The 13359-nt window shown below is 38.9% G+C and overlaps 1 protein-coding gene across 9 annotated transcripts in view; it reads left to right on the top strand.

The window, feature by feature from the left end:
* Window positions 1-13359, top strand: part of p120ctn (adherens junction protein p120) — a 360526-nt gene that overhangs the window by 179212 nt on the left and 167955 nt on the right. For all 9 annotated transcript variants that reach the window (XM_081761305.1, XM_081761309.1, XM_081761302.1 and 6 more), the window contains exon 3: window positions 12641-12765. In XM_081761305.1, the coding sequence (XP_081617431.1) occupies window positions 12734-12765 (32 nt within the window). In that variant the 5' untranslated portion in view covers window positions 12641-12733. The remainder of the gene's footprint in view (window positions 1-12640; window positions 12766-13359) is intronic.

Raw genomic sequence — 13359 nt, 5'->3', positions numbered from 1 at the left:
CCCACTCTTGAACACAGTTTCTCACTCAGAATGTCAAACCTGAATTTATAACATACCGAACATTTGAGCCCTCATACAGTAACGATGTTTGCATAATTCGCGGGTCACAACGCAATGCAAATAATTATAAGTGCTATGCTAACTATTACTAACTAAAACTCAAATTTTGCCTCGTGTTGACCCAAACCACTACAGAATGAGCCTCCTGCTCATTTGGGGTCTTATGCAAAGTCGTTCTGACGCGTTATTAGTGTAATAGTAAAGACTTCGACTAACCTATGTTCCCTGCAGTAATCAGGTCTTTAGTATATTGCTAATCATACTTTAAAAGGACTTTGCATAAGGTCCATAGTTGTTTCCCGTGGACTACCTTTAGTTTTCGATTGTCAGAGCTCTGGATTAGTCTATAGAGCAGGTGCATGTAAGACAGGATATAGGAGTTCACAATCAAATTGCACACATTAGTAAGTCATTAGTCAGCGCATAGAATCAAACTTACTTTCTGAATCAACAGTATTTGCAGCCTCGTCTTTTTATCAAACGATCCTTGGTTCGATTTCAGCTTATTCCAAGTGAGCTTTGTTGTGGACAAACATCGTATGCCTAGATTTCCTCGGAGTTCTCCCGTTTCCTCTCACTTTATTCATTCCACCATTTCACTCATTTCTTATCACCGTCTCCTTTAGCCTAGCCTGCATAACTGTGGAACGTAAAACTTAAATATTTCATTTCTTTCTTTTTTCTTTAAATATTCTTTTATTCAAGCAACTTGTTCGTCAGAGTAGTGCTTTTATGTACTTCATCAGCGCCGGAGAAGATTGTCTTAAACCAGGAATAAAATCTGGGATTTTCATGGAAGATTGGATATATTGTCATTGTCATTCTGATCACAAGGGCCTTATGCAGAGTCGTTTTGACGCGTGATTAGTGCCATACTTAAGAGTTTCCACTAAGATGTTTCCTTCAGTAGTCAGACCTTTAGTATGACGTTAATAATTCATCCAAACGACTCTGCATAACACGGACTATTGATTTTTTTTTAATAGACACTCTTCCCATACAAAACCTTTATTGGATTCATTTCTGAGAATAAAAACATTCTTTATAAAAAAACGAAAATTCATGTCAAGACAAATTTATTGAGAAAAGCTGCTTGGCAATAAACACACAACTAATGAACAGAAAACTGATGTCACACTTTGATGATGCCAGGGGTGGATCCAGGGGGGCGATCGCCCCCCCCCAGGAGAGGAAGCTTTCTTATTTTATATATATTAAATGAAACCCATCCCAAAGTTTGGAGCCCTTAAAAGTAGCAGTATGACAACACACCGCCCCCACCAGAAGTCGGTTCTGGATCGCCCCTGGGCACCGTTTCAACGACATCTAGTGGTGTGTGTATTAATCCTGTCCTTAGTTGTCTCTTTACTTCAACAGCCTTTGTGTATGCGATATTCAATCGTGTAGTAATATGGGCAGTATTGGATGCTAATTTGTAACGTGCGATCTTACGGTTTTCATTCCCATGAGCCAGTTGAATAGTGTGAAGAACATGTAGATACTATAAAATGTGGAAGAGAAGTTGTTAACTAAGAGTCGAAGTACATGTTCAAGTAGTTATTTTGAGAAAAGACCGTCATTCTTTGAAAAAACAAAAATAGTTCAGAGATCGGGCGGAGCGGTGTGTCCGGCACTTGAAAGGTAGTCACAAAGTTGTTGATGTTGATTTTTAGTTTAGCGTTCCTTTCAGCAGCGAGGCTATATGAGACGTGGACCTACTGATTAACGTGGAATCCGAACCACATGAGCTCCCGCCGGGAATCGAACCCGGGTCTCCCACGCCAAAGTCGCGTACGCTAACCGCTTAGGCACAAAGTAGCTCGATAGTCAGAAAGTAGTATCAGTAATACAGGACAAGTTCATTGGAAAAACAAGCAAATGGAATAGATGTAAACTACTCCGGAAGAACCATTTCCAGTCCGTATCAAATAGGAGGTGGTCCAGAGTCTTCAAATCTATGATCTTGCTGTAGGATTGCGTTAAATAAACCATTCCTTCAAGCAGGAAACATTACGATCAGATACTCCTGGATCAAAATAAAATAAAGACTGGAACGATGAACAATGGAAGATAGTCTACCAAGTTCATAATTCAGAGTGAATTTCGTGCATTTGCTCTTTCTTAACATTTTCTGAATTTGGTCCAGCTGGGGGATTCGCCGCCTGAATTTCGCATTTGCTCGGCCTACGGCCTCACACCTATAAAACAAGGAACAGCGAATGATAACCTGTTCGTCCTTGCTAACTCGGCAGCTGAATATACCCATCTTCGTTCGCTTGCTCACTGGTGACCACAAGTGGGTCCTCTATGACACTGTTAAGCGTATCAGACAGTGGTAGTAGCCACGTGACCCTGCTCAAGACACTTCTGCACCCATGCTCACTGTATGATGGAATTGTGGGCAAACGAGTTTCTCCCGCCTGATAAGACCGTCACTGGTAACCTCTGCTCTCAGCAGTTACAAAGAGTGCACTGTACATTGCAGTGGAAGGAGCTAGCATTGGTGAATCGCAAGGGTGTACTGTTCCTGCACGACAGTGTCAAGTGACATGTGGCAAAGAGGACCCGTAAAACGCTTCAGCAACTTTGCTGGGAGACACTGTGCTATGTACCATATTCACCATATCTTGCGCCAACAGATTGCCACCTGTTTCATTCCCTCGACAACCATTTCCATGGGAAATCCTTCGCAATTGAGGGAGACCTGTGGAACGCACTCACGGATTTCTTTGCACCCACGACCGCAGAGTTTTATCACTGGAGTATTGTAGAGCTGCAAGAACGTTTGCAAAAGGTGTTGGATGCTGAAGGAGATTACTTCGAAACCTAAAGATACGTGCCGTCCACTATATTGCTCTTAGTTTATCACTGCTCCAGAACGTCAAGAACTTTTTTGGTTACCTGGTAGTTAGGATTAGGATATTGTGTGTCTGTGTGTGCTTCAGCATTACTCTGGAATGTCTGGAATAACTGTAACAAAAATTGGTACTTACTTAATTTTACTTACAATTTTGGAAGTAGTACTGTGGGGGTAAGACTCCTCTTGCACACCTATGGGGAGTGGGGAAGGCATAAGAAATTAAAGACTACGACCGATGTTAGTTTAAAGTCCATAGTTTTCGGAATTCATAAGTTGATTGGTGACAGATCCGATGCCCTTTAAATCAAGTTGAGCTCTCAGAGGAGGTAAGACCCTCTAATACCCTCAACGAGACTAAAAGTTCTGGCATGCAAAAATGACCGAAAACGGCCGATATTAGTGTCGAATCCCTAGTCTTAGGAGTTGCCAAAATGAACGCAGGTTCTCCTTGTACCATTTAATTCCAAATTCATTCCCCATTAGTACTCTTGGAGAGGGTGGGGGCAATGGAGACATATAAAAGTATTTTAAAATGACCTTTATGAGTGTCGAATCCATATTTTTCGGGGTCCCTAAGTTGATTGGTAACAGTTTTGTGCCGTTTAAGTGTAAGCTCAGCCCCAATGGAGATAAGACTCCTAAAACGCTTAGGGAGTGGGAATGACATGTAAAAAACTATCGATAATCTATATATATAAAAGAGAACGTACAAATCCTTTGTCCGCTCATCACGCTAATACGGCTGAACCAATTTCTTTTATTTTTGGGGGGTTATTAGGATTTGGACCCTAGATGGTTTTTATCATATCACTTTAATTTTCAATTACCAGTGTCTTGAGATAATTGACCATTCAGGTGTCCATTACGTACAAATCCTTTGTTAGTTCATCATAGGTATAAAAATAAACGTATTTATATGCAACCCGCATGACCGTGTCACTCGGCGGGTTAACATACATGACAGGCGTTATAATGGTTTTTATCATATCACTTGAAAGCGAAAAAGTAAAAATTATCTAAGTAACAAAGTTTATTGCGTTCGGGGGTGACCGCAGCGAAGCGGGGCGGGTTAACATAAATGACAGGCGATATAATGTTAACATTTACTGCAATCTTCTATGGTTTTTATCATATCACTTGAAAGCGAAAAAGTAAAAATTATCTAAGTAACAAAGTTTATTGCGTTCCGGGGTGACCGCAGCGAAGCGGGGTGAACGCTGCTAGTAACCTATATTAGTGTTTTCATAGTTTTCGAGGTCGACGAGACAAATTATGACTCTCAATGGCGTTTAAGTACAATTTGAGTCCATCAGCACCCATAGGATGAAATGATGACTCGTAAAAATAGTAGAAAACAAATTATATTAGTATCGAATCCATAGAATCCAATGAGAGACCCGTGATTAGTTTCTATTTCCCCGTAGTATTAAATGGTTTGGGTACATCTTCGACGTTTTGGCGATGTTTTGGGCGGCGACGTTTTGGCTCGCGAGATTTTGTCCGTACCCCGTATTAAATACATGCTGAATGTCCCATACATCCTGGATTCACTCATTTGCGCCAAACAATTGGACGGTGTTATGCATCAATTGACCAAGCGCCAAAACACGGTTCTGAAATATTGAAGGAAACTCAAACAAGTTACCATTACGATCCAGTCATTGGCGCTTGGTCGAATAGCTTTTCCTGAACGTGTTTAAGCAAATAGTAGGATTTCAAACCATTTTTTTTTTTTTTACATTATGTACATTGGCTCCTACTCACTGATGTAAAAATCTCGAAACTCGCAAAATGGCGCTTGGTCAATTGATGCATTACACCGTCTAATTGATAGTAGTAAAAAATCCCAATTTCTTTAGTTGGAGGGAATAATATTTCTGTCTAATTAAATTCAACCAGAGCGGCTGACAGAGAAACGTATCAGTGACAAAGGGAGTCAAGAAATAAATTGTTTGAAAGAATCTGTTTTTCAGTCGATACCTTACTTTGACTCAGTTACTATTTCAATTTTTTGTCCTCTCTGTATAAGCTCTCTGGTGACCCCCTTGGTCGAATTACATTAACTCTATATACTATTCCATTGCATTGATAGAACATGGATTTGAGATTTCTCTGCTATTTTAAACATTATCTATATATATAAAAGAGAACGCACAAAATCCTTTGTCCGCTCATCACGCTAATACGGCTGAACCGATTTCTTTCATTTTTGGGGGGTTGTTAGGATTTGGACCCTAGATGGTTTTTATCATATCACTTTAATTTTCAATTACCAGTGTCTTGAGATAATTGACCAATCAGGTGTCAATACGTAAAAAAAATCCTTTGTCCGCTCATCACGCTAATACGGCTGAACCGATTTCTTTCATTTTTGGGGGGTTGTTAGGATGTGGACCCTAGATGGTTTTTATCATATCACTTTAATTTTCAATTACCAGTGTCTTGAGATAATTGACCATTCAGGTGTCCATACGTACAAATCCTTTGTTATTAGTTCATAATAGGTATAAAAATAAACGTATTTATATGCAACCCGCATGACCCTGTGACTCGGCGGGTTAACATAACTGACAGGCGCTATAAATCACTTGAAAGCGAAAAAGTAAAAATTATCTAAGTAACAAAGTTTATTGCGTTCCGGGATGACCGCAGCGAAGCGGGGCGGGTTGGGGTGACCGCAGCGAAGCGGGGCGGGTTAACATAAATGACAGGCGATATAATGTTAACATTAGTGCAATCTTCTATGGTTTTTATCATATCACTTGAAAGCGAAAAAGTAAACATTATCTAAGTAACAAAGTTTATTGCGTTCCGGGGTGACCGCAGCGAAGCGGGGTGAACGCTGCTAGTCAGTGTATAAATTCAGACATCAATTTATATTTTTGCAGCACTTCGTATATTTTGAAACATCTCAGTTGGAATCATCCCAAGGTGCTTCTTTCAACTTTCCATATCGATTGTTAAAAACTTTTCTGATTTCGCCAAATCTGAAATACATTCATCTTTAGGCCTGTAGCCTTTAGCAAAATAGTAATTGTGAATTTCTCTGTTATATTCCTGCCGGTTTACCAACCTACATATATTTTATGCTAATGCTACTAAAATCGTATTCTTTCTCATGTTCGCTCCGTTAAAAAAAAAAATGGAAATTTGTCCTTTGTCAGCATTAGTATTCTTTTTGTCGTTGGCTCGAAAGTAGATTGTGTGGTCGTCTCTTTCATCCGAGTAAATACCTTCTGTAGGAGAAGCAGAGATTTCTGCTCGGCTTCCAAGTTTCTTTCGACGCCCCTTATTTCAACATCATTCATCTTTCTTTGAACAAGATGCTCTCAATCCCGCTGGCTACGAGTAAGCCATTTCTGACATCAGTGATGCGCAAGTGCTAGTTCAGCTCAGAGGAAAGAATATGTGGACCGTCATGTAAGGCATAAATAACATATTTCATGAGGAATTGTGTACAGAAAACAGAAATCCTGTAATTTGTACTGTTGTTTTGGGTAGGCGCCTGTTTCCAAGTGTTATTGATTACGTCAGATATTCCACAGTAATACTTCTACGTAATAGGTAGAAATTATGACATTGTTCCCTGCCCATTGATGTGGTGATGGCTATGTATTTTTTTTTTTTTTAATTTTACTTTGTGTTGGAAATTGAGTATTGTTGTCACTGTAATGCTTACAACCCGGAAGGTAACTCATCATCATTTTGAGTTTACTATTATTCTTATCTGTATTTTGTAGGAAAAAAATAGTGATCGCCATAGGATACGGCCGGCCGTCTCAAGAGACGGCCGTGCATGAGAACAGGCACAAAGTGACGTCACATTATGCCAGTTCTCAGATGGGAAAAGCAGAACGTTATTTCAGTTTGCTTACTTTGGCAGTGGGCAAGAAGTCTTCTGAATATATCTGTACTTATTTATTGAGTTGTAGATTTGACTTTGAGTTTAACGTCCCGTTCAGCAGCGAGGCTATATGAGACGTGGACCTACTGATTAACGTGGAATTCGAACCACATGAGTTCCCGCCAGGAATCGATATTTATTTGTTGAATTCGTGCACACAACAATACTTCATTTGTATTGCTGGTTAGCATTTACAAAACAAATCAAGCGGAAGTAGGCCTGTGTTGCATTTTCATTTTCAAATGTAAAAATGACAACTGGGAACAAGCAGTATCTTTTTATTATGGGCGACGCTGTACGATCCGCCACATTTCCATCTGAATAAGGTATGTCATTCCATGGTCTGCTGAACTCTTGAAGATGGTAACAGTAGACTGTGTAATACGCAGTGGATTTCGTGGTAGTCACAACGTGTATTTCTCTTCTGTCTATTGCTTTCATGGTTTTGTATGCGTTTACTAATTTCTGTATCTTGACTGTGCAAGCACATTTGCTGCAGTCGTCTGTTTATATTCCATATTTAGACATCTGTGAGGCACAAAACCCTTTGTCCATACATTTTATATTGTCTTCTTCACGCTCCACTGCCTCAGTGCTGAGTAAACCAACCTCAAAACGGTGCTAGTACAAGCATCACACCAAAGTATCTTCGAAGTCCACGGATTCTAATAATTTGTACCTCACATCGTAGCGTACGAATCATGTCAGTTTGGAGGCATTTCCATACCCGTTTTTGTTGTTGAAATTTTTGCAAAGTTATACTAGATGCAGAGCTCACTTTCATTCATTCATTAACATTTATTAATAGAATCACTCAGTGGGCCTTATAAGATTGAAGTTAGTACGTCTGATTCTTACTTCACATCATAACTCGTGAACGAATTTCCGAATTATGTTTTTTGCAATTGCTAGAGCGATTATCTTGTCCGAAGTCGTTAATGGAATCAGTCCGTTAAGATGACGGGTAACAAGGGTCATTCATATCCTGTTTAAAATTTATAGTATTCCCTAGTCTCTACGCAACCTGTACAGTAGCAAAGACATGTTGGTTGGCTATAATAAAAGGATATGTGACTTTGTTTACTATAAATACTTCTTGTAGTATCTCAAACATGGAATTTCTTGATCCTCTTTACTGTCTTTACGCGAGTTATTTTACCTCTGGATGCCGCATTTTAAGTGTTAGAAACTGTTATGGTGTTATCATTGCAGTCGTTTTGTTTGCATAAACGGGAGAATAAGGCATATTTTACTGAGCATTGAGTTAGTCGAGGAAACATTTGGCACAGAACCACAAAGTATGTTAAGGCCTGGAGGACTACAAAGAGGAAAATAGATTTGTTCGGTCATTAGTTTTATTAGAAAAGTAATAAAAGGTATGGAAGAAAGTAAAATATAGAGATGATAGATATTATGATCGATGGATAATCTTAAAGAACAATTCTTACGTCAAAACAAACTTTTAGCGAAGAACCATATTTCATGCAGGTCGTTATAATTTGGAACAAGTGAACTATCTCGGTGATGATAGAATCTATAAAGACAGTAAATAATATATGTAACCAGTGCCACCCCTCAAGATTTTTTTTAAAGGAAAGAGTAGCATAAAGCCGATAAACAAGTGCAGTAAATAGAGTACTGTAATATCATTCTATCCTAACTATATATACAACTACATGAACTGACATAAAGTAAACGGGTACTTCCCATTGACATGGAAAGTTAAAATTTGGCATGATTCTAGCTTTCCAGGACTAACCAACACGAAAATTGCCAAAAGTGAATATTTTAGTTTCAAAGGGGTCTAAAAGAGAGATGGAGGAATTTCCATGTTATTTAAATGGGCGTTTTCTTATGATACAAAATCTTATTTTTTTGGATACTTGAAATACAAAAAGAAACTCGAAATATGGTAAAATTGTGGGTGTAAGTGATGCAAGGCCGAAGGCCGAACAAACGCAGGGGTCTGAGAACGGAGCCCCCAGCTAGCCAAAAGCTAGTATACAGTATAAAACTACATGAACTCACTGATATAAAATAACGGGTGCTTCTGATTGACGTAGAAAGTTGAAATTTGGCATGATTATATCTTTTTGGAACTAACAGAAAAAATTGCCAAAAGTGAATATTTTTAGTTTTAATATGTCTAAAGGGGGATGAAGAAATTCCTATGTTATTTAAACGGTCGTTTTCTTGGGATACAAAATTTTATCTTTTAGTTGAAATAAGAAAAGAAGCTTGAAATTAGGTAGGATTTGGGTTTAAGAGGTGCGAGGCCGTAGGTCGAGTAAACGCGGGGGTCAGGGGATAATCCTTTTTACACTTTAAAAATACCTTTTTACAAAACAGTAAATCCCAAAGAGAACATTATCATAGTTGGAGGATACTATTCCACTTAAATGACAATCCTGTAGGCTGTAGATATGATATACCCATTAAATATTCAACGAACTTAAAAAGTTCGTTACTGAATTATCTATGTCTGTCCGTCTGTTTGTTATTTGCGATTTTTTTCCTTCAACTAGCACTAGATACAACATCAAAAAACTATCAGAGAAAGTGATTAAATTTTTCGCGTCACTCTTACCGTTCCCGAGATATTGGTCAAAAAATGGCCAGTTTCTAGATATTTAAGGAGCCATAGCTCGGGAACCATAAGTTGTAGAGAGATGATATTGGTGTTGATCAATACCTAAGACGATGGTAAATATTTTGGTACCAAATAGTAACCGGTGGCAAATGGCCAGTTGGCTAGTGACCACCAATTATTATCAGTACCAAAATGTTTACCATCCTCTTACGTATTGATTAACGCCAATACCATCTCTCTATGATTTACCGTTCCCGTGATATTGACCAAAAGGTAGTTCCGATTTCGGGAGATTTAAGGAGCCAAATCTCGGGAACCGTAAGTCACACAAAGATCATATTGGTGTTGATAAATACCTAAGAGGATGGTGAACATTTTGTACCAAATAGTAACCGGTGGCCACTGATTAACTGTCTACTGACCAACTGGCCGCCGTTCCCCAGATATTGGCCAAAAATTTCGAATTTCTAGATATCTAAGCAGCCATATCTCGTAAGTGATAGAGAGATGATATTTTGCTAATTTTTGCGAGAAAGAGAAGGTGCGAATAAAAATATTTACATCTAGGAACAATGACAGTTATCCTTCCCTCTTCATCTCTCCATTCTTTTTAAGTTCTGGCAATGCTCTTGGAGCATTCTTAACTGGTTTATTCTTGGTTTTGCAAACCATGGATTAAAAGTGGTCTTCGAGGTACGTGCAAATGCGCTGACACTTGTTGAGGATTAAAGTAATTGTTAAAAGGTTTCGATATATTGAAAACATACAACTCCTCATTCAGAATTCATAGCATTCATTTGTCTTCCATGGGCTACCTTCTATTTTCGACTGTCACAGCCTTCCACTAGCCTACAGACAGGATATTGGAGTTCACACCATAACTCTTTCATTTTGCATAGGACAAAGTTACATTTTCAATCATTTTCACGTTTTGTAAACTCCAACTGTGGAAAAGTGTAATATGTCACGTAGGCAACAAATATCCACATCTAGTCCAGAATCTGAAATCCGGATATTAAATGTGGATCCGAATTTTTGTCACGAATATTTGGTGGCCGAGCTTGGCTTGACTTGTATGTGGTACTTGATCAGTAACTACTGGCGGGATCTAAACCAAATTTGGTGGACAAGTAGCTTATCATGCAAGAAATAAATATCGTTATTCTTGATGGTATAGCTCGGTCAGGGACAAGCGCTGCTTCGCACGCCGGGAGCTTCTGAGCTCGATTCACCGCCTATCCCAACCATTAACCTATGTTTCTACGAAATACGGCATCTATGACCTTGTTAGACAGTCACGTATATAGGATGATATCTTTCGGCGTGCACACCACCTGGGGAATCGGAGAAGATGAAAGAATTGGGGAAATAAGGAAGTGGCCTATGATCATTATCTAGGTACCATCCCGACATTTGCCTGGTACAAATGAGGAAAACATAAATCAGGATAACTGTCCTAAAAAAACATTTACACTTTTTCGACAGTGTGTTCCCACCGGGAATTGAAATCCGATACCGTTCGCACCAAAAATGAAAACGTTAGCGACTACGCTACGCGTGGCCACTATATGTATAATGTGTATTCAAAAGAAATTCCATGTGAGGTATATTTATGGCTTTGGTCTGGGTATCTGTAAGATTATCTCGTGACGTCGGTTTGCTATCGAATGAACGTTGGTGACTGGGTCGCGAGGAGAAACAGTGGGAGATAAAAGAAGCCACCAAATTTCAAATTGTGTTGCTACTTCCTTCTGTCTTTCTGACGCTGAATTAATTTTAAATATGTAAGAAACGGCTACCATTCCATATTTTAAAAGAATTGCTATGTGATTATTCTTTGTTACTTTTTAACGGATCTGTCTTTGTAGCTAGAGTGACAGTTGAGCATGTCCTTGCAATTGCATAACCTCTCTAAGGCGGACAGCCGTAGGGAATCAAAAATTGTCCGCTATAGAGAGGTGTCCCGCCTTAGAGAGGTGTCAATATTTCCTTACGTAAATTAGCAAACAATGTAATATCCAATTAAAAAAATAATTGCATTAATCGTGTATTTACGAATATTACCAAAATGTTACTGAACCAGCATTATCCTTTGCCATTCAATACTCTATGTTCTAGACAGAACATGGAAATAAAATGTTATAGTTTTCTAAACTTTACACTTATCACTACTTACTACGTTTACAATATGTTCCTTTAATTTGTGGGTTAATTGCGGTCCAATAGTGTCTTTTTTGAGGTACTCGAGGGCAAAAGGTACTAAATTTGTCTTCTGCTTGGTCAGAGATTCCAGAGGAACAGTAGAATAACATGTCATCTCAAACGGCAGGCAATTGCCAATCACTTTTGTGTCTAAAACATCTTGGGTGGGAGTGAAATGCAAGCAAAGGACATGAGGGTGTTGCTAAACAAATAATGCTTCGTCTGGGTTGCTGAGTAGACAGTTGAGGAGGCAAAATGTTGTCACAATGCTTCCTTGGTGACACATGTATGAATTACAAAAAATGTATTTTTACTGTATTTTTCAACTTGTTTCTAGAGAAAGTGTCCGTAATACAAAGGTAAATAATACCTATAAAAGACAGAAAATACTGTCCGTGTCCGCTTTAGAGAGGTTTGTCAATATGTTTTTTTCCTATTACAGTGTTTGGGGATTACAAAATATGTCCGTTACGGGAGGTGTCCGCTTTATAGAGGTGTCCGTTAGTAGAGGTTTCACTGTATATATATATATATATATATATATATATATATATATATATATATATATATATATATGCTAATCGTAAAGTGTAAAGCTGGCCACACATTGACCAGAGGACAGGGTAGCCAAGCTAAGGTACAACACAACAAAACCTTTTATTGCATGTTTACTCGACTACATGCTAGGCTAAGGCATCTCCAACGTTGCGATGGAAACAGAAAGTCAATGCAATGAGGCATCTCTTCTCCGCATCCTCTTCTGCTTCACCCTGCTTCTGTTTGGCTGTCCTACCTTTGGTCAGCGTGCGGCCGGCCCAAGAGTTGAAAGATAGAAGGTGCATGTTATTGTTAAAACATAGGGATCAACATGGTTACAATATATCCATCATATAATAAGGTCACACGCACCTTCAACAGTATTTTCCAAAGACTACAATTATTATTTTAAAAACTGAGGATCGTAGCTTGTCTTGAGTGTGAAGAATACTCGGTAGTTGATTTCTTTCTTTTCTTTCGTTGACAGGTGTCGCTCGATCGTGAGCCACCAGTCATTGATGGACCTATCTCCAGCAGCTCAGCCGGCAGCAACTTAGGGGAGGCAGTACTAGGAGGCACTATGTCTAGTAGCCAGCTAGTAGACTCATGCTTGTAAGTATACAACATTAAAACCTTTTTCAGTACATATGCGTATGTGTATACCTTACTCGATCCAGTCTCTTTGGTATGAAGGTTTTCTTGGTTTGATTTCAAGCCATGTGAGTTCCTTGTCAATAACAATTGTATCCGTGGAATTCTCTCATTCCTTCTGACCAATTTTTCCTAGGTCATTCGTTAGCTTCTGCATTAGATTACAAAAGACAATGCGAGAAGAATAGAGGAAATAGCTCGGTCGAAAAGGTAACTGATGAGGACGTGTTCAGAATGGATGTAATTAATAGTGTATACAATTAAAAAAGCGGAAGAGAAACTGATTGGAACATGGGTGAAAAAGAACTGTATTATATGATGTGAAGTAACGTGGAAGGAAAGAGAGGGAAAGCTACAATTGATGGACATATAGGTGCTCTTGTTACAAAGGATAATTATACTTATGTATTGCAGTCATGGATTCATGACTACTCGTACTCTGCCAACACTTCTTTACTCCTACCAGCCACTCGACATCGTACGAGTCGACGGCATTGAACCCTCGGGTTCCATAGGCCATAGAAGATAGATAGATAAGGTTACCTGTAATTAGTG

Source organism: Thermobia domestica, chromosome 6 (assembly GCF_964235325.1).
Source record: "Thermobia domestica chromosome 6, izTheDome1.hap1.1, whole genome shotgun sequence".
NCBI lineage: Eukaryota > Metazoa > Arthropoda > Insecta > Zygentoma > Lepismatidae > Thermobia > Thermobia domestica.
Note: the sequence above shows the minus strand (reverse complement) of the source record. Positions and strands in the feature narration are given on the sequence as shown.